General features: G+C 50.0%; 2 protein-coding genes across 15 annotated transcripts in view; one reads left to right on the top strand and one right to left on the bottom strand.

Moving 5' to 3' along the window:
- The window catches only part of MYO9A (myosin IXA), a 187,948-nt gene extending 174,365 nt beyond the window's left edge, over positions 1 to 13,583 (bottom strand). For all 4 annotated transcript variants that reach the window (XM_080607332.1, XM_080607345.1, XM_080607335.1 and 1 more), the window contains exon 1: positions 13,444 to 13,583. The gene's annotated coding sequence lies outside the window, so the exon portion shown is untranslated. The remainder of the gene's footprint in view (positions 1 to 13,443) is intronic.
- An 84-nt stretch (positions 13,584 to 13,667) lies between these two features.
- Positions 13,668 to 20,207, top strand: SENP8 (SUMO peptidase family member, NEDD8 specific). Of its 11 annotated transcripts, none has more exons than XM_080607361.1 (4): positions 13,668 to 13,792; positions 14,057 to 14,192; positions 15,227 to 15,318; positions 17,571 to 20,207. In XM_080607361.1, the coding sequence occupies exon 4, from the start codon at positions 17,614 to 17,616 to the stop codon at positions 18,250 to 18,252; it is 639 nt and encodes a 212-aa protein (XP_080463487.1). In that variant the 5' UTR covers positions 13,668 to 13,792; positions 14,057 to 14,192; positions 15,227 to 15,318; positions 17,571 to 17,613; the 3' UTR covers positions 18,253 to 20,207. The 11 variants fall into 11 exon arrangements, 7 of the variants coding, with proteins under 7 accessions (XP_080463487.1, XP_080463485.1, XP_080463488.1 ...); XM_080607359.1 differs by having other exon boundaries at positions 14,057 to 14,215; XR_013955894.1 differs by lacking the exons at positions 15,227 to 15,318; positions 17,571 to 20,207 and adding an exon at positions 15,353 to 16,954 and having other exon boundaries at positions 14,057 to 14,194.
- Positions 20,208 to 21,322: the final 1,115 nt, after the last annotated feature.

Below are 21,322 nucleotides of genomic sequence, written 5' to 3'. Positions count from 1 at the left end.
ATGTCACTTTCAAAATAAAAATTGAGGGGGCTAATATAATAGAGACAGTAAAAAAAGGTCTCACTGTTAAGCAAGAACAGCACAGACCAAGTTCTGGAGCTCAGATACAACTTCATGATGCCAGTATTTAAAACCACATCTATCCAGTTTTGTCCTTTTCCCTTAGCATACAAAAATCTAAAGATAAAGGTTTTTCACGTTCATCCACACTTGTAAAACTCTCATCACAGGCACTAATGTTGGCTGCCAGAGCAGCTTCCCTCTGACCATGGCAATCTAACCCTGTCTCAACCTGACAGAAAGTTGCTGCAAAAATAATTTATTTTTTTCTCTATGACCACAACACTCTTTTCTTGCACCCTAATGCATTCTTACTGAATTCATTTTACATTTTTATCTGCACCTTTAAGGCTCTTCCTCGTGTGTAACTTAAGATCCCTACCGAGAGGCTGGCTCCTCTGCCGGCTCAGGATGCCAATCTCCATTTCCAACCCATTACGAAAAAAACAACAACCACTTTCATGGTTTTCCAAGAGCCTTCCTTTGCCCGTTTGAGAGAAGCAGCCTCTAAGCATTTACCCATCCTTCTCACGTTCTCTCCAGCATTTCCCTTCCTTGCGTGACACCTACAGAAAAGAAATCCCCCAGTTAGGGCAGTGCCCACACCTACCCGGACCTTTTGGCTGCTGTTTCGCTGCCCTATGCATGTGATGAAGCTGTTCGCAGCAGCAACCAACTTTTCTTCTCTCTAAGAGATGCTGGGTTGTAACTGGGACACACAGGCTATGCAGTAAGTAAAAAAAAAGTCTACAAATACTATATAATACTGTAAGCCATAAAAGAATCCCTCAAAACATTAAGAGTACATTTCAGTTGAAAAAAATCCCTAAGAACTGGAGTAGGCCCCATAATGAGGAGGTGCTTGTATCATGCAAGTCACTGGCAATATATTCCCCAAAATCCCCAAGCTTTCCACAAGGCAGCCCTAAATTCCAAAACAAACCTTCTTCCAAAATCCGTGCTGCACATCCTTCAAGCTGCAGACTGACATCCTCTCCTGGATCCAGCCCTGTCTTTCCCTGCCGGTGGCACCATCCCAAATTCCTCCAGGTGGAACTGCTCATGCTCCCGAGCCATCTTGCTCAGAATAAGCTTATGAAAAAAAAAATGCCATTTTTAAGGCTTACAGCAATCTTGGTTTTAACTATAATGAGAGAGAAGCGTTGATATTTTTAGTTTTGCCAGGATGAAGGAGAGGAGGGCAGGAAACTCTGCTGGCATCATAGCTCCGAGCAGAGAGCAGCTCTACCTGTACCTTCAGGAAAATTAATTCCCTTCCTAGTCCAGGAATTTTTTAGCTGACAATTTTTTTAGCCTGGAAATTGAGCTAAAACACTAAATATGAACTCTACGAAAACAAGAAACAAAGAGGAAAACCAGCTCTGCTCTCCAATGGTATCATAGATCTGGGAGGGGTGGGCAAGACCCTCCGGACAAGCAGGTGCCTTGCTCAAAGCAGCGAGAAGAAACCTTTCTCGACCTGAATTACCCGACTTCACCACGAATTTCCCTGAGAGATGGGCGCATCCTGCAGTCTCCTGCACATGAAAGGTTCCAGGACAAGCAAAACAGCCTTCACTCAAGGAAAGTCCTGGTTCAACTACGGTCTAAAAGCATGGGCTTCTGCTTTGATGCGCTGCCAGAAGTCGCCTCCAGCGAGGAAGCCTGGGATGAGTCACGGCACCGGCAGAAGGAACTTGCCAATCTGGATGGAAAAGCATGAACAGAACTTTGCATTTTCTCCCCGCTTTTCCTCCCTGCTCCACCATATTAGTTCCTGCACAGTAATTCTGAGTAATTGCACGCTGCAGGATGGTCAAACCAGCCAAAGAAAAGCAAAAATACACCGCAGAAGTGGGGAGGGTGTGCCAATCTGTGCCTTTTTTTTTTTTTTTTTCCTAAAAGGAGAAAAACTGAGACAAGGGTGTGTTAAAGGACTAAAGGGTCATCTGGTAAGAGTGCAGCAGAAGGTCTTCTTTACTGGCTTGTATGAATTATGAATTCCAGGCAGCACAGCAGTTTATTACTTTCCACACCTGTGCAACTACAAGCCAAAAGCTCATACTGCTTCTACATCACCTCTTTAAATGCCATTTCCTCTAATCGGAGTTAGTTCACACATAAATCCAGGAAAAAAGCTTCTAAACCCTGAAGACAACGTCAAGAAAGACAACCCTACCCCCAGTATGCTCTCAAACTGGGGATAAAACACACCTCAGATTGATCCATTTCACATTTACATAGACATATGGCTTAGTCTTTTTTTTTTTTTTTTTTATAAATTAAAATACAGCATCTTGAGTGCAGAAGACAATTCCTTCTTCACACAAGTCCACATTACTCATATGCTGGGGGCATGGCATTCCCTCGCTTCATTCAAACCACGGTCACGACCGGTTGCCGTTGGGAAGCCTATTAAAGGAAAAGCAGTGGTAACATCTTTTCAGTCCCAAAGCAATCTGGCAATTCAGTAACACAACTACTCATTCAACACGTTCTTTACTTACAAACCAAACCGAAATTGCAAAACATCATCTGCTGTAGCTGCTGGCAGGACTCCGCACCAGAGCAGTTGAAATCTCACTCCATGCTTCTTTATTGTTTTTATCTCTTCAGCCCAACTACTAATTTAAAGGAAGCTGTGCTGGATGCTCTAATTGACCCTGTTCTCTTCCTTCCCCAGTTTGTCTCTATAATTAGCCCTTTCCAGCTCAGCCTAGCAAACAGAACCAGAAACAAGACCTTTCGCAGCCACACCCTGCAGACCACAGCAACTGGCTCGTATTGTTTGCCCAAATCAACATCTCTCTGCATTAACTGCTTCGGGACAGAAACAAAATTGAAAAAGAAAAAAAAAAAAAAGAAAGAGCAAACGTGTCTCCATCATTTTCAGGCACAGTGGAGTAACCGAGGCAGCTAACCCAAGTGAAAATTTCACCTGCAACACTAATCTGCTGGGGATACTTCAGAACAACACGAGCGTAACTGATACAAATACAAAATAATAGCCAGCACTGAATTCACGTACATACGACTTGCACTGCCGCATATTTTAACACGCACAAAATGTAGAGAACAACTCAGCTACGCGTCGAGTAAGGCACCAGAAGGACCCACACCTTATTTGCTTGAGAAATTATACGGCACGTAGAGAATGAGGAAGGGAAATGCAAAAAAAAAAAAAAGTCTTATTTTCCTACTTGCCTCTACAATTGGCTATGATCCCTGCCAGGTGACCAAAGTTTTGTTTATTTTCAGGTACCTGGGCAGAAAAGCCAGTTCGGGCCCCAGTTGGCAGAGGTGCTGTGCCCCAGCAGGTACAACATTGGCCCCAGTAGCGCCAGCAAAACGTGGGGAGCTCGAGGAGGAGCCCAGAGCTCAGCACCCTCCATCACCCCGTGGGTCTTTCCATCTTCATCTTTGCATTCATGTAAGGATAACACTACAGCCTAACCAACAAATCTCAGCTAAATGAGAGGATTTTGAGCTTTGTTTCCCTCCAGCTTAGGTAGAAGCAGCCTGTAACCCCACACTTGGGGAGAGGCGAAGCGCTGAGGTCGCCTGCTTCTTCCCCAAGCGCTGAGCAGCTCCCAGTACCTGCAGGAAGATCACAGAATTTTGAAATTAACAACTGCCCCGATGCTTGGGCTCAAATGGGGATGATACCGGGTGCAGCGAAGAGCTAACTTGCTGCTCAGTTTTCACGCTTGCCTTTGCAACTCGAATTTTTACCATAATTCTGCAGACAGACTGCCCCACGAAGCTTTTAGCCTCACAGAGCTCAGAACCAGAAGCCTTTGCCTTTTGGAAGATGAACTCGCATTACCACGTACTTACTGCCTAATCACAGCTGAGACTGAAGTTCTCGTCTTCGAATTCATCTGCAGTACTTAGCTAAATATTATTCCAGACTTTCAGAGCTATAGCTCCCTAAAGCACACAAATATGCATGCTTCTGTAATGGCCACACAGTCTTCGCTTACTCTAAAATGAGGTTTTTAGCTCTGAAACATGAAGATTACACGCAGTAAAATCCTAAAGGACTGCCAGTGGAAAATGCCCCATGCTGCCCAGACTCCAGCTTGCCCCGCGCAGCAAAAAACCTTTTTAATTATAAGTCACAGTTCAATGTTCACGTAGGGTAAGAGTCGTAACCCATCTAGTTTTCCCTCAGATCAAACAGGACATGCTTATAAGTAAGGATTACTCCCATCTCAAGTGGGAATTTTCTCACCTTTGTCTCTCTCTTGCTTTAGAAGTCCCTGTGGTTTTAAATTTATAATCTAGATCCACAAAGCTTCCAATCTCATATCTTACCTTAAAATGGTCCAATATAGCCTAGACTACAAACGAATTCAGGGGATAAATGGGGATGGAGGGAGAAGGAAAAGAAAACTCTTCCTTAGCTGAAAGTGTCTGCTCAGCCCCATCTTAAAATCAGCTCCAACAACCCTGCGCAGCCAAAAATAACTTTTTACAATGGAAATGTTTGTGCAACGTAACTGAAATAGTCGCTTTTCTTGCTCATCCTGCAGCATTCAACAGACACTTCAAGTCTCCAGACCTTAAGAAGCTCAAGGACTCTTAGAAAAGGTCACATCAAGATGCAGGAGAGCATATCATAAGCAGGAATTTTGACATGTAGAAAGTTAAATGGTAGCTGACAGGAGTCTTACTAATAACAGCGGGATCTACACCTGTAATGATCCTTCACCTAAGGAAAATTGTTCAAGTTTTTTGAATACTTGTCCCCTCCACCCCCTGAACAGCATACCTGAAACAAAAGTATGTAGATTAACGCTCCCAGAAAACCTAAACACAAGAAGAGAAAGTCACTCCACACCAAAGTCCTCCAAAATCTCCCTTTCAGTCCACGCTTGAGTAGAGTAAACTTAAAAAGCACGTGGCATACAGAAAAACTGCACACAAAACACTTGCAATCCATGTCTACAGGTTGGGGTTTAATTTCAAAAAGGCACTGGTTTTTTTTTGTTTGTTTGTTTTTTGCTCGAAAGAAGAGATTCTTCCAAGGAATTCACTTTTACTAAAAAAACACAGTGCAAGAGACAAGAGTGCAATCTTCATACCAAGTCTCAGACACTGAGCTACTTCTAAACTGAGGTTTAAATGAGCTTTCTGTGTAATTGAAAAGCATCCATATTCAGCACCAGAGAGCTCACACCGGAGCCATTCTTCAAACAACAACAATTGCATAAAACTCTTCATTCAGCTTTAATCCTCAAGTTTCACAGGCTCCTGAACAAACCAAAAATGAAAGCAGCAGGAGGGCTTGCATTAAAATAGGGCAGCAGCACTGATGAGAGGTAAACCAGAAGAGGAAACCTTAACAAAATATAAAAACCCAAAAGCCAAGTGGCCCTCCAACACTACAGGTGATGCTCAGATCTTCTTTCAGGAAGAAAAAAAATACAAGAAAAATATAGGAATACGTCTTTCCCTGTTCTAGTTTTCAGATCATCTTTCTCTCCCGCAAAGACTTTTAGGTGTGATGATGAATTCTCAATACCCCAAACCAGGCATGTTCTTCAGTGCTCAGCTTCTTCTGTATTTCATTATTCTTCCCCCATTCACTGGAGGTGCTTTATTTATTTTCCCTCGTGTTTATTGTATTGTTTATCACAGCTGAATATAGCAACAGCACTGGAAAAGCATTTAAATCAAATAAATGGAGGGAGAGGGATAGGAACAGAATGTATAGTAAAACTGAACTCAGAAACAATACTTTTCGAAGCAGGCTCGCCGTTCCCTTTCTGTAATTAAAAAGGGATTTGAGAGTGAAACAATGCACATGAATCCACAACACTTCTACAGAGTGGTAGGGGCAAGTGATGGGCAATTGCTGGTAAGTAATTCGTCTTGGTAATTTACTGCTTAGAGGTATGATTTCAGTCCTGCAGGAAGAAATATTACAGCTCAAGGTTAATAAATTCCTTCATCAAATCTCTGCATAGAGCAGTGAGATCACAGAGATGTACTAGGAGAAGCATAACTACGGCGTCAGCCTTGAAATGGATCCTGTGCTTTGACAAGTCATGATGAATTTGACAATCCCCTATTTAGAGGTGAACAAGACAAGGGTATGTAGTCAGCAGGAAAAGCAATTTTTTGTTTAGAAAATCATACCTGCAGACTCCTTGATTGCTTTTGGGTAGTTAATTCCATTCATGATTTAGTGAGACTCTTAAGATTCCTCACTGGCATTACATTCCTAAACAGCAACGAGCTCGCATACTGCTTCCCACCTTCTTCAGCTGGCAAGGAAAGTCCATGTTCCCCCCAAAAAACGACAAACCTCCCTCACTTCTACCTATTTGAACCACCTCTGGGTCTGTCTGCAGCAATGTCCCGAATCCAGCTGCAGCCATCAGAAACCCCCCACAGCACAAACCTCTCCTCAGGGATTTATCTGCCGCAAGCAAATCTACCCCAGCCTCTGCTCTGCATTGTCTCCTGACCTCCGTGCTTACCTTCCAGGCACGGCGAAGTGTCTCTGGATAAGATTATCTGAGGTGATGACCACGGCAAACAAGTCTGCTCTCCTGACGTAAAGCCCAAACGCCTGCCCGCATGGATTACCTCTCAAACAGTCTTCCCATGGAACTTGGGAGGATAAGCACGTCACGCGTGCCCTTTTTGCTCACCGAGACGTTTCACCTCACTCTGCAAGTAGGATGGCCCAAACCCAAAACAAGCTGCCTGCCTGCTGCATCCTTCTCCAAATTCCTGCAGGCCCTGGCCATCTCAGCCGGCAGTATCTTTATTCTCTGATGAAAAGAAACGGAAGAAAAAATGGTCCCGCTTTTAGATGACACCCACCAAAATCCCTCTTCAAACAGGAGTTGTTCAGAGGCCCTTGCCACCGACAGCAGCAACAAAACCCACAAAATTATCCACCACTTGCTGAATGATTGGCAAATGGAGGCTGAACACAGCCCGAAGGTGCGGGGAGCAGCCTCCTACACAGCTCTCCGGCACTTGGTTTGTCAAAGAAACCCCCAAAAGGATTATTTACAAACACAACCCTGCTCTTCCAACGGCACTAATTCCAAAACTTAAAAAGTTGCTTAACGTCATTTCAATCGAGTGCTAAATTTCTGATGATTTATTGCCTTCAATTTTTTTAAATTTTTTTTTGCACCTAATGGGACCACATTCCTCCACAATTAAATCATTGCCTAATTCCTTCCAGGAGAGGTTGTCCTACACACCCAACAAGCACAAACCAACGTAACAGTTCTTTACCTCAGACAAGCCTTACAAAAGTAAAAACGTCAATGTTTTTAAGAATTGTACTTCAGTCTATGTACTTATGCAACGGAAGAAAAAACAGTAGGCTTACGGAAGCCTTCTAAAGTAAATATTTTAACTGTTTTAAGTTCATCACTCTAAACAAAACCAACACGAAGATGTGGAACACAATAAAAGAATGCTTGGCTGTCTATCAAAAACATTCATAATGTGCGTTGTTGGTTGTTTTTTATTTCTTTTTCCTTAAGAGTTCAGGTTTTTCAAAGATATCTGCATGGATTAGACACTCCGCTCCCATTAACACTCAGCCACCACTGGCCAACACGGTATATCTGGGATCGTGTGTAACTTAAAGGTCATTCTTTACAAGTAATATAGTCTTGAGAATTTTGATTAAAAACAGCATAGAGGCTGTCAGATGATCAGCATTTGATGGACATAAGCAGGGACTCTAAACAGCCATCCGGAGAGGGAACAACTCTACAACAGACTCAAGGTCACGTTGCGGTACACCAGATGTGATTCAAGGTGAGACAGCAGCAGAGAAGATTCACACCCGACTGAGAAGCCCGTAGATTATTTTTTTCCTTAACATTAATAAAGACAGTAATCAAAGCAGCAGCTGACACAGGAGAAAAAAATAATAAATCATAAAAATAATAAAGCATTCTTTGTATGTTTAGTTAGGTCCTAACTACTTTAGTTTCAGGTAGCAGAAATATTGAACACCAGCCCATTACACACCGAACGCAGTACCTACACGCATTACGTTGGTTATTTTTATAACACATTTGTCTTCTGCTGCTGCACGCAGGATCCAAGGGGGCAGCCCACTGGCTTGTTCCCCACCAGCCCTAAAAAAAACACTGGTATCAACACCAGCAGGGGCTGGAAGGGCCCGATACGCACAAATTGAGAGCGGGTTTCGAGGCCGCAGCCAAACTGGAACACGCAATCCGTCTGGCTGCATGACAAGAGCGGGATAAGTTCGTGCCTCACCAGTTCGCATTGCCCCCACCCACCTTCTTCTCTGCAACAGCATCGTGTGCCGAGTCGGTGCATTTCCCAAGGCGAGGAAAACGAGCTTCAGCCCTCTTCCCCGTGCGGCAGGCTTGTGCCACGGTGAGGAACGGTGGGGACCTCACTGTTAAAACACTACACATGTGTTGTTTCGGTGCCGTGCTGAGGCCCTGCCGACAAAACGAAATCAGAGCAAGGAAATGGAGCAGCCTACAGCAGTCAACGGCCCAGCGAGCTGCGGTGTCATGGGACTGACAGAGCATCCCTCGCATCGTGGGGCTCTCGGCCCATTTCGTTTCAAAGGCTTAACTCGGCTCCCAGTCACAAGGGCAAAAGGAAAACCAGAAAACGCAAATGCAGAAGTCGCTGCTAATCCTCTCCCAACCGCACGGAAGCAGCACGCGAGCTGTCAGCATCGTCCACACATAACACACGGCCCTGTCCTGCACCAAAGCCTACCGCGCTGCACCCAAGGTGCCCGGGGTTGCGTGGGTGCCCAGTGGGGCTCAAAAGCAACAATGAGACCCCTCAATTTAATGGCAAGTAGTGAGCAATGACAGTTCTTGAAGGAGCAGCTGTGTATTGTTTATTTGTGTCGTTTCACCTAGAAAAATGGAGCACGACCACCCAGAGCACGATCGTTTCACCCCCAAAGAGCTCAGCACCGTCAGCGGGCAGAGCTGCCTGCCTGCCAGCTTCAGACCGCTGAGCAAGGAGGTATCAGCAAACTGATCCGGCTGAGAGCTCTCTCCTTTCCCCTCCCACGATTAACTTCAGCCAGCTCAGATCCTCTTTGGGCAGGAGCCTACAGCTCCATCAGCTTAACGGCAGCACAGAAATGCCATGCAAGGTGGCAGCACGTCGTGCCGGTGGGCAGCGAGTGAGGGATGCGCCCTGCAGAGCTCCACAAAGCAGGGATCAGGGATAACCCTGCTCTCCCCCGACACTTTTCATCCAGCACTCGGATGCTCGTACTGCTCCCTGCCCTTCTTTTATTGCAACCTGCAAGCCACAGGGCAAGGAGGACCGATGTGAGCCAGCTACAGCCACAGGCAGGATTTTGGACCAAGTGACCTGCTCGGGTCGCTTCCGACCCCGATTATCCCGATGTCCTGTGAACGCAGGAATGCAAGGGGGTGCAGGGAAAATGATGAGGCAGCTCATCGGCACCCCACTCGCTGCAAAGCAGCTTTTGTTCCATCGGAAGGAAAGTGGTTGCACTGTAGAGGAAAAAAAGCTAGAAGCAACAATACACAATTGCGCAGCATTAAAGTTTGTGGTTTAAAAAAAAAAAAACACAACAAAAAGCATTTGTGGCAAAGACGGACAGGTCTCACCTTGCCTATAAAACTTTTCCGTGGGTATCTGCTTGCTGCACAGTTCCTCCCCACAGAAGAAAATCGCTACTCACAGAGCCCCAACTCTTGCTAATATGCTAGAACAGATACACGAATCACTTCAGTTCTAAAAATCACCCCGCAATGTGCCTCCCTTTTTGAATTTTGACATTTTCTGAGGACACATGGCTTGTGTTTGCTTAAGATACAGAGGTAAAGCATTTCGTGCAGTCACACCAGTGAGAAGTGCATCACTGTGGTGCTCAACCTGCCAACCAGGACGGCAAGATAATACCAAGTCCTCCCCAGAACACAAAGACAATTGCAATTCCTTTTTTTCCCCCTTCATCCTTGACAAGCATTTCACCTGTGTAGCTTACATAGGCTAAATCCCAGGCACCTGTGCGTCCACACCTATCGGAAGCATACAGAAAAATTTGGCCTGTGTAAAAATAAACACAGAAAACTGACCATAAAATTGACCTCGACCAGGAGACAGTCGTGACGCTCTACGCACATCCCATCAGCAGCACTTGACTCTCACGGCTCCCTGCGAGCGATAATCCCAGCCGCCCAACCTGAAAACACGGCGCAGCATTTTAACCACCACCACGTAGGAGGAAGTCCCAACAATTAACAAGCTGCGCCTCGGAGCAAGGAGCTCTCCAGACACAACCGAAAATCTCTTATTATCCTGCTCTTGTCTAAAGGAATGCTAGAGAAAGTCTCGAATTTGCAAACTTGAGCCGCCAGCCTTTAAATATTTATGCTCATGTTTACTTTTAGAAAAGAGAGAAATCCCATTCACTTAAGAGGAAGTTAAGCAAATGTAGGCACACAGGACTGAAGCCTGAGAAAATAAGGCACTCTTTTTAACCTCAGAAAAAAAAAAAAAAAGAAAAAAAAAATCTCTTCTTCTGAAGCCGGAACCTGCACCCATCCCGTCCTGGGGAGCCGGCCTGCAGAACGCAGCCAAACGTCTCATAAACGACCCGACGAGCGTGTTTTGAGCCTCACGGTCACACAGCAGCAAAACAATTCATCTAAGGAACGGTCGGGTTTCTTCCTGCAGACAGCAGCTCTTCTGAAGCACTTGGTTTGTGTTACTACTTCTCAAGTATTTCACATGCCAGCGGAACCGCGATTCCATTTTATTTAGGAAAGAACTGGAAGTGGGAATTTCTACAAATCAAGTTAAACCAGCTAGGACGCTTCAGCGGAAATAGCTCAACAGCATCGTTCCCCCCCCAATAAATGTACTTTTAAAGGAATTGTACTCAACAGCTCCACGGTTTGAATGAGAACCAGAATTTGGCAGAAAATGGCCTTCTAATCAGAGACACGCTGCTTGTTGTGCCCACTAAGAAAAAACAACTCCAAACCTGACAAATGCCTTGAGAAACACTCACATCACTTCTGCTCACAGTTTTGCTAAACGCTGGCAGCTCGAGACCACGAAAACTTCGGGATTATGGAGCAAGCTTGGTCCCTGACCCCATTCTTCTTGCTGGCTTTGCGTGTGGAGCCGCGGAACCAGCGCGGGGAGCAGCATCGTCCCTGTGCTCCCAGTACTCCCCCTGTTGACTCACGGCCGACGCGAAGGAGCGATGGATCCATCCCCACTGGGATCCCGAGGTGCCGGAGCTGGAAACCATCCTTAGGGAAATCAAGTGGCGGACAGGCAATTAGGATTTCTGGTACAGCCCTGCCTCGAAATGGGCTAAATTATGGCTGTACAGGTAACCTCAGGTTTCGTGTTTCTCGGGCGCCTGACCTCGCATGCTTAACATTCTCAGAGGTTTTCTTGCAAACCTGATGAACGCTCACTAAAACGGACATGAGAAGAAATAATTCAGGCGCACAGCATTTAGATGTTTGGCCCAATATGAAAAATGGAATCAAAGGTTCCCAAAGATTTGAGCAGAGTACTACTAGGTGGCACATGGAAGCACCCGTGTTTTTAAAAGATACTGCAACAGCAGACGTCATGTCAGCCACTTGATACCTTTAAATCTTACAATGCAGATCCCCAAAAAAGAAAAAAGAAAAAAGGCAAAACTGAACTTTACAAATCATAACTGGAGCTGTGGGCGCATAGAAGAAATAACTCTGAGGCACGCACACACTGCAAAGCTGAATCTACATTTTCATACTCTTTAAGAAATAAGAGAATCAAGCGACCCAAATGAGGCAGCAGCTTGGTTCCCTTCAGATTCATCAAAGTTGCCACTGAATGGGATTTTAATCTGTAACGTCATCCCCGTTTGTACACTGCTAGTATCGAGTCGCACCATCATTGATAGACTGGGAAACAAGAGCTTATCACTCGCCTGTCACGCTGCTCAATTATCTCCCCTGCTCCAAGCAGCCCGGACCAAGAGCTTTCAAAACAGCCTTGAGGATGGAAAAACGGGGCCAGAAGGGAGAGCTGCCATGAGCAGAGCAAGGAGGTCAGCCCGCAGGTCCTCTAGGGCAGGAAGCACAGGGAAACACCCCAGAGCACGGCGCGGGCATCCCGGCGCAGAACAGCCCTCGATAAGGGAGAAGAGCACAATTTCTCACTTAATTTAAATTTAAACAACTGGATAAGCCGCCACAATTGACATTTACCCAAAAACGTCAGGGCAAGCGTGATTATCACGCGGCCCCGGAGCAAGTGACCGAGGAGGAGATGCCGCCTGGCGATAACGCCTGCCTCTTTGACCCCAAAGGCAGCCCGGCACGGCGGTGCTCCGGCCTCGTCCCTCGCTCCCGTCATCCCCGCCGCCGCCACGCACGGGAAGGCGACACTCACGCGTCGCCTCCAAGCGCTCCTCGGGGAGGAGAACCCGCAAAGTCAGCCCGAAAGCCATTTCCCCAGCCAATAACCTATTTACGGCGACGGAACGGTTCGTTCAAGCGCGGGCGGCCGCGTTATGGGTTTGGCGCAACGCCGCGCTGGGGCTCTCTCCCCGCAACGGAGCTCTCCTCGCCGCCACGCCGAGTTCTCCTGAAATCGCTCCCTCCTTGGCGCACCGGGCGGCGTGGGCTGCAGCAGGGGCTGGGCGAGCCGCGACCCCCGCTCCGAGCAATGCCCGGCCCGGCTCCGGGGCACGGAGCGCGACAGAAGGAGGCTGCGAGGATCTGCGAGGCGAAGCCCGCAACAAAAGGCAACCAGCCGCCCGCGTGCCCGGCTCGGGGCACGTCCCCGCCTCGTCGCGAGGGGTATTCCTGACGGGAGCGAAAAAGGGGACGATTCTCACAGATTTAGGAAAATTCCAGAAAGCAACAGTGCCCGCACCTCCCCGGGAAGGGTCTGGGGGGCCGCGGAGGGAGGCGCAGGGGAGCGGGGGCACGGGGATGGCGGGGGGACGGGGGGGGACGGGGGGTGCTGAGGGGACCGGGGGGGTCCCGGGGGAGGCGGAGGGGACCGGGGAGGGGATCAAGGGGGGGGGCCGGGGGGTGCCGGGGGTGACTGGGGGGGGACCGGGGGATGCCGAGGGAGGACCGGGGGGTGACGAGGGGTGCCGGGGGGATACCGGAGGACACCGGGGGGGTACCGGAGGACACCGGGGTGCCGCGCCGAGGACCGATTCGCCGCGGGGCGCTCCCCCGGACACGCCGCCCGGCCCCACGGCCGCTCCCCCGGCGCTGTCAGCCCCCCCCAGCGCCTTCCCGCTCCCTCCCCGCCGGTACCTCCGCGGGCGGAACAAAGGCGCGGGGTGCGGGGGGACCCCCCCCGGCCCCCCCTCGGCCCCCCTCAGCCCCCGCCGCTCACCTGGGGGGTGCCGGGCGCGGCGCATCCCGGCCGCCGCCGCTGAGGGGCCTCGCGCCGCGGGCGGGGGGGGGCGGCGGGGAGGGAGGGAGGGAGGGAGGGAGGGGCGGGGGGGGGGCGGCTCGCGCGCTGCCCGCCCGCCTGCCCGCGCGCCGCCGGGTGGGGACGGGAGGGGAGGGGGGAGGCGCTGGGGAGGGACACGCCCACCCCGCGCGAGCCACGCCCACCCCTCTCTAGCCACGCCCACTACCGGGCAGCCCCGCCCCGCTCGCCCCGGCCCCGCCCGCTTTACGACGCGCCGCCCGCTCGCTTTACGGCAGCGCCCGGCAACCGGCCGGCGCCGAGGCGGCAGGTGAGGGAGCGGCCCCGCGGTTTTGGGGCGAAAAGCGGGGAAAAAGGGGCTGGGGGGGGGGCGGGTGATGGGGACGGGCAGCGGGGTGCCCGCGTTGCTCTGGGGGTGTTTGCTTGCCGGGGAGGCTGAGGGGGGAGCGGGAGGGGCGGCCCCGCAGGTCCCAGCCCCCCCGGGCCCTCCTCAGCCCTCAGGAACCGGCCGCAGGCAGCGTGAGGCGGTGCCCGGAACGCCCCAAAACAACAGCCCTGCGCCTTCTGTTGCCAGCTGCTTCAAAACCCAGGCTCTGCCTCGCATCAGGAGCCCCAGCCGGTCACGGAGCAAGCTGGGGCCGGCAGCCGCGGCCCCCTCGTCCCGCCGCGGCGACCCGGAGATGCGAGGACGGCGGCCGCCTGCGGGACCCGTGTAAGAGCGCGGCCTTGTCGGGTCGGTAACCCTGCGGGGGTCCCAGCGCGCGGGTGGGCTTGCTCCTGGGGCTGGGTTGTGGCTGAAGTGATTCTTTATCCCTCTCCCCACTGCTCCTGTCAATATCAGGTAAGCCAACACGGCTCTGAGGAGCAGGGGATGACGGCTTTCACAAATCCCAGCTGCTGACACGCAAATAAAGCGAAGGAGCCAGACTCCTGCTTGTAACCCAGAACAAACGTTCCAGGCCTGCATCAGAGTTTATTCCTATTTTCATGAAAATCTTTGAACAGAGCATGCCAAAGCCTTCAAGGAGGCAAATCCTGGCTGGGTTCGAGCCGAGACACTTGGAGCCCAAAGCCCCTTAATGCTGGATGCAATGGGATCCACATCCTGGCTCCTCTGTGAGTTCGCCTTTACCATCAGCGGGAGCTCTCCAACAGCGGATGCCTTCCGCGACGCGGTGCTTTTGGTCCTTGCCGCTGGCCTCGAGCAGCTCTGAAGGGCGCGTGGGGCTACGGAGGGTTTTTCTGTGAGGTACCCAACGCAACTCACAAGCAGCTTCACAAATGCCAGATGGCGGTGAAATTACAAGTAGTAGCTCGTGGTGGTAAGGCACTTGCTATAACCATTCTCCCTTCCTGACTGTAGGAGGAGGCCAAATGTCTCTTTTTTTATCCTTGACAAAAAAATAAATAAGGCTGTGTTGCTGCAGAGTGGAAAATTAACAGAACACAGGATGCCCGCATCTGTCCATTGCCTGTAATCTCATTTCGACTTGCCTGGAAAGCTACTGGGTGTATTTTGTACATCTCTGGGAGATAATGATGCAGAAAAAAAAATGTGGTAGAGGAGAACTTGGGGCTCCATATGGGTATGTGTAAAATTATGTGAGCAGTGACCCTCTGACCCCCTTAAACTGGTCACTTTAGGTTTGCATGATGTACAGTGCGAGAAACAGGGTTATAATTAGGCACGGTACTGTGTTTCTGGGACTTGGTTTGGATTTTTTGTGTTGTTTTTATACCACAGGCTGTTGCAAAGGATTTGCTCCATAAACTTGGAAATGGTTTGAGTTCATTAACATAGGAAGCGTGTCCAAATACCATTGTGCTTGACTCAGTGTAAGTAACAATGAGTGCTCCCCTTCCTTTTCAGTGACTCCTGCAGCTTGGCATGTGCTGGATCTATCGGTGATACACAAATAGTTATTAGCTCGTCAAGACGTTCTACCTCGGCCCTTCCTTCCGACGTATGACACATGCAGCATGTTTCAGCCATTCTGTTACTTGCAAGTCACATGTGCTGCAGCCCTGCCAAGAGTTATTAGATATAAATCTCTCTCAGTTTATGCATACCTGGACAGGAAAGGCTTTTTCATGATTCACGTTGCAGTGAGAAGCACAAATCATCTTCCTGAGGTGTAAACAACAACACGTGATTTCTTTCCCCTATCATAATGGATAATTAGTGTCTTCTTTACAGTGAATCATACCGAAGCAATCTTATCGTTATTAGTTTGCACACAGCGCTTCAAGAAACCCCAAGATGTTTTCGTGCCGCGTTTCACACAGACGAGGAAAGGGTGAGGCAACAGCACTGCTGCCGTCCTGAGCCGCTTTACTCCCAGACGGCCAAAGAGAAGCCTGGGGGCCGATGGTGCATTGCAGCAGCGGAGCAGCCCAGGCAGAGGACGGGGGAGTGGAAGGAAAATAGGGCTGCTGCAGTGGGGTGAAAGCAGCTGTTTCTGTTCATAAGATCCAATGGCTAAACCCCCGTCTGGTCGCAGATGGTTCACCATCGCCTGCTGAGCAGCACCTCCTAGCGTGCTGCCCAACCTCCTCCTGAAAACACTTTAATCCTCCCAGCCAGGAAGGCAGCAGCTTCTGAGAAGGAGCTGTATGTAAGATAGAGGTGGCCCTGTCGCTGGGCTGAGCGGTAGGAAACAGGAAAGAACAGAATTAGTGGGTGCACAAATAAAACAAAGCAGAAAAGAGGCAGACGGCTTGCCTGGCAAACCCAGGCGAGTCCCCTGGAGATGTCCTCAAACATGTGGGTGGGGAGACCGAGGTGCTAGCGTCTGCTCGCATTTCCAGATGGCTCCTAAGGATAAGCGGCCACTGTTTGTGGTAAGCAGGCACAGATTAAGAGGGCAGAGTGTAGCCTGGACAAACAAGGAGGAAAAGCTCGAACAGAGCGGGTCAGGGCGAGGCCCCGCTTCTGTCTGGAGGGATGTGAGCGCTCAGCGCGTCCAGACTGATGGGGGAGGGTGGTGAGCAGCCAGGTGGCCGCATTCGCCTGCGACGGCCAACAGCGAAGACGAGCAAAAGGGCTTCAAAAACAAGATGGAGTGACTCAACCTGTGTCCGTGCTCAATTTCAAAACAGCTTGGAGCTGGGAGAGCTTGAGGCATCTGATCCATGTGGCCGGTTGCTGTGCCCTTCACCAGGTTTCCCTGCTACCAGAGATGGGAGGGTCTGACGCAGTACTGACACTCTTCCCTTCTCAAGACACCTTCATAGCCATGATAATACACCTGGTGCAAGAGAACTTCCTGAACCAAAATTCAGGAAGCTTACAATAATCGGTATAAGATGTCTTTTATGAGCAAAATTTTGGTGAGTTAAAACCCAAGCTGAAAGACAGAGATACTTGGCGGACTTCAGAGCTTCACTAGTACAAGAACTACTGATATCTCTAGCAGGTATCTAGAGAATTGTCCTAAAAATTCCCACAGTAGGGAACTGGTTTGTTTGTGATCCTGTTGTGCTTGGCTTCTCCTTACTCACCGCTGCCGTGCCTCCTGTGCTGGCGGACCAGCAGGTTTTCCTGGAACAGCTCACGCGTCTGGCACAGAGCTGCGGCACTGTCTGCTGGGCGAAGGGGGACGTATGCCATCAGTCAGACTTGAAAAGACTTTTTCTAATGAATACCAGTGGTGCAAAGCATTACAGTGGTGGTCACTACGCAGGTAAAACACTGCAATAGTGACTGATTTCTCCTAGGTGAAGATTTATGTGGTTCTTTTTTCTGTGCAAAGCACGGAGCTGAAGGAATGCCGGCAGTTTCTGAGCAGGAACTGCTTTGAAATCACCCACAGCACAAATGAAGATTGTAACCATGAGACTTTTATCTCATCAGAGACACACACTGCTCCTAGAGCAGCACGAGGGGCCAGCTCAGCCTGTCACACGCTGCAGATGAGGAGCCCGTCCTCAGCCTTGCCTTCTGGCAGGTGGTGCCAGTGCTGCTCCTTCAGCCTGGGAGACTTGGTCTTCTGCTAGCTGAGAAGGAACACGAGACAGCTGTGGCTCTGTGTCTTGTCAAAGGCATGGTCTAATTGCCTAATTTCTCTTCTACCCTTTCTGTGTTGCAGCTTCTGAAGTTGCCTGGAGCGCAGCGGCCCCTACCCACGCAGGATGGACCCTGTTGTTCTCAGCTACATGGACAGCTTGCTGCGGCAGTCAGACCTTGCCTTGCTGGAGCCCCCGAACTGGCTTAACGATCACATCATTGGCTTTGCCTTCGAGTACTTTGCCAGCGACCAGTTCCAAGAATTTAGCGATCAGGTTTGCTTTATCAGCCCCGAAGTGGCTCAGTTCATCAAATGTGCCCTTAGCCAGGAAGAAATAGCCATATTCCTTCAACCGCTAGACCTTCTCCACAAGAAGCTGGTGTTCTTGCCCATCAACGACAACTCCAACCAGGCTGCTGGGGGCACGCACTGGAGCCTGCTGGTTTACTTCAGGGACAAAAAGTGCTTCGCCCACTATGATTCCCACAGTAAGTGCAACTCTGTCCACGCCAAGCAGGTGGCGGGAAAGCTGGAGGCCTTTTTGGGCAAAAAAGGGGGCAAAGTGACCTTCGTGGAGGAGAAGGCGCCGGCCCAGCAGAACAGCTATGACTGTGGGATGTATGTGATATGTAACGCAGAGGCTCTGTGCCAGGGATACTTCAGGGGCCACCAAGAGCCTTTGCTGCAGCTCCTCACCCCCTCCTACATCACGCAGAAGAGAGCAGACTGGAAAGCCCTCATCACCAAGCTCGCCCAGAAGTGATGCTCGTCCCCACCACCGCCTCTCCTGTCCGCAGTCACCACCCCCAGTGCCTGAGGGAGGTGCCCACGCGCAGGATTTTCCCCAAAGAAGAATGTAACCCCTCCAGCACTGCCACAACCCGCAGTGCCCTCCTCCCAAAGCCTTAGTCTCCTCTGGAAATCGCTGGCCTTTGAACTTCCCACCAGTAAAGCCCCTTTGCTTTCAAAGGAATCTTCCTATCAGTGCTGATTTATTTATTTATTTATTTATTTTACACTAATTGCTGTGGCAAAATGAGGTGCTAAAGATAGTTCTCCACCTCTGCCCAGCAGGCAACACGCCCTCATTAGGTGGCTTTAATTAGCTGTGGGCATTGCTCTTCTGGCCAGGTTTAGCAATCCCCTTTAAAACCAAGTCCAAAACACTTTGTTATGGGCTTTCCTAATTTGTGCCTACAGCTCAGTGTGTTTGAGAAGCCTAGGATTTAGCAGCAAGGCTGCAGAATGCATGACGCTGAGATGATTGTGTCAAGTAGTGAGACTCAAAAAAGAATGCTGTGATTAATTAAAGATTGGGGCAGGAAAAAAAAAAAGCTGTGTTCTTCAGATAGGTGCTCCTAAGCTGCGTGAAGGTTGCCTTTTTTTTTTTCCCCTCACCCTTTTTTCCCCCGTCCCCACCCCTGCCTGCTCTGATTACAAATTAAAGCCTGCCTCTGAGCTGCTGGAAGATTAATAGGAAGCTGAGAAAACAAATCCTAGGAAAGGAAACTTAATTGAGATGGAAAGTGACACTCAGGCTTTGAAGTTTCTTTTCTCATTACAATTTTAGGTCATCTCTGTTTGGTGGGGAGGGTTCTGCAGTGCTCCCCCAACTCTTGTTATCATTTGCTGTGCTTTCTCTAGCACAAAACCAGTTCTTGCATTGCTCCAGATTAAAAAAAAAAAACATACCAGGGAGAACAAAGGGGCAGAATTTGAGGTATAAAAGCCAAAGATAAGCGCGGTCTCCTTGAAGCTCAAGATTCAGTCCTTAATATACTTCTCTCACGATCGGCCTACACGAAACACACCTTTTCCTCCAGTGCTGGACTCCAAAGGGGATCTAAGAGCAGATCCTGTTAGTAAGAGACAGGACTGGCAGCGAGAAAGCAAACAAGATGGCGTTGCAGGATAAGGAATAACCTACAACCTCCTGAGAAACGAGGAGCCAGTTGTTCGGGTGGTGTCTGGCAGAGCAACCACACCTCTGGTGCCAACTGGATCAGGGAAATCCAGGGTAAAAATAACCCGCGGAAGAGGTGAGGGTTTGTTTTCAACCTGCAGCTCCTCACCTGGCTCATCCACAGCCCAGCCCCCGAAGTGCTGGTACCAGCACAGAGTATGGCCAACTGTAGGATGGGGCGGAAACATCAATTTCCCTTGTTTTTAAGAAAAAGGTAAGTAGATGCAGCCCCACAGGCTCCTCCAGAACCCAAGCAAACCATCGCAGACAGCGGTGGGGTGAAACGAGGCTCCGAGCCGTTACTGACAGCAAGCAGCCAGCAGCACGGGGCTCTCCTCCCAGCACCAGCCCTCCCTGGAAAATCACCTCCACCACTCAGACAGATCCAAAAACACAAAAGTTGCCCAAAAGGGCATCGAGTTGCTTGCCAAGGGGATTTCTTTTTGAGCATCGGGCCCGCGTGGCTGAGACGGAGCTACACCACTGCCGCCAAGGCTGAGAGTGCCATTACCCAGGTGTAACACCTCCACGCCCCACCGCCTGCCCCGCAGCACTGAGTGCAGACAATCACTGCTCAGAGACTGCAGATGAGCTGCTCATCGAATGCAAATGAATACTTCTGTCTGTGCTGTGACAACATTAACTCCCTCATCTTCCTCCCTGCCCAAGCAAGAGGAGGGAGTGAAGGAAGAAAACACCTCCTGGGTCCCCCTTCTTCCTGGGGGAACCATGAATAAAATTTAATTTAAGCCCTACACTTGTCGTCCTTTCTTTTGAGAGTACTTACAGCCAGCACCTAGCAGAGCGGTGGCTCCGGCTGTCCCGCAGCACCGTGGCATCGCGTCTGTGGTGGCTGTGACTCGGTGGTAGAGTCCTCCTCTGTGCAGGCACTGCTCCTGGGGCTGGTAAAACAGTAGAGATTTGTGGAGCCGGTGAGTGCAGAAACTCCACCAGCACCTCGTGGAGCCTGTGTGGTCTGATTCAACCGCTCACGATGGACATCTGCCCGCCCGAGCCTCTGTCCCACGCCAGGAGGCTGCCGGAGACGGTTGGTGCACCCCGGGCTTTTACGTGGTGTTTCTTTACACAAAGAAAAGTAAATACGCTCAACCAGGCGTCACCGAGCTCAGGAGAACAAACAGGAGCAGACAAACACCCTCCAGAAAAGAAAGCAACCAGCTTCCGGTAGAAAGGAGCTCCCAAATCACACCAGGGTCCCAAAAAAATTAGAAAAACTCCAAACCTTCTCTGCAAGCATATATGGGAGAGCAGGGGAAACCAGGAGGGGCAAGTTCCCAGTGCTGGGACAGAGAAAATTCCTACACAGCCTCCAGAGAGACGTGCGTGCAGTGCTCACACACGCCTTACCTAATCACCCCGTGAGCACTTGCGCACGCCCATGGGGCAGGCACAGGGTGGTGGCAGCGCCCCGTGGCTCTGGCCAGGCACCTCGCCGCTGCGCTCACCTTCGTGGCTGGGAAACAAAACCCAAAAAGGTGGTTTTTGAGGGAGAAGCGGGGGGAGATGGTTCAGTATCTCCTGCTTTGTGTTCGCTGTGGGATGCCCTTCCTGGAGTACAAAAAGGTCAGCATGGAAACCTGCTCCAGAAGCCTCCTTTCCCACCTGAGGTTTTATCCAGTCCCTGCGGTGCTAGCCCAAATAAGCCAGGTCCTGCATTTACCCAAACCGCCCTTCGCTTCTGCCTGCCCACTGCCGTGACTGAGCCAAAACCTTTTTGCAGCATCCCTGCCTTCGGTTCAGCCACCAAACACACTCCCTGCTGGGCTAAAACCACCCAGAACTGTGCAAATACAAGAAAATAATAACAAAAAGAGCTTGGCATTGCACAAATAACCATTCAGGGAGCTGT

This window comes from Anser brachyrhynchus (genome assembly GCF_964034855.1).
Source record: "Anser brachyrhynchus genome assembly, chromosome: 11".
NCBI classification, from domain to species: domain Eukaryota; kingdom Metazoa; phylum Chordata; class Aves; order Anseriformes; family Anatidae; genus Anser; species Anser brachyrhynchus.
The sequence above is the reverse complement of the archived record's forward strand: the minus strand, read 5'-3'. Positions and strand labels throughout refer to the sequence as shown.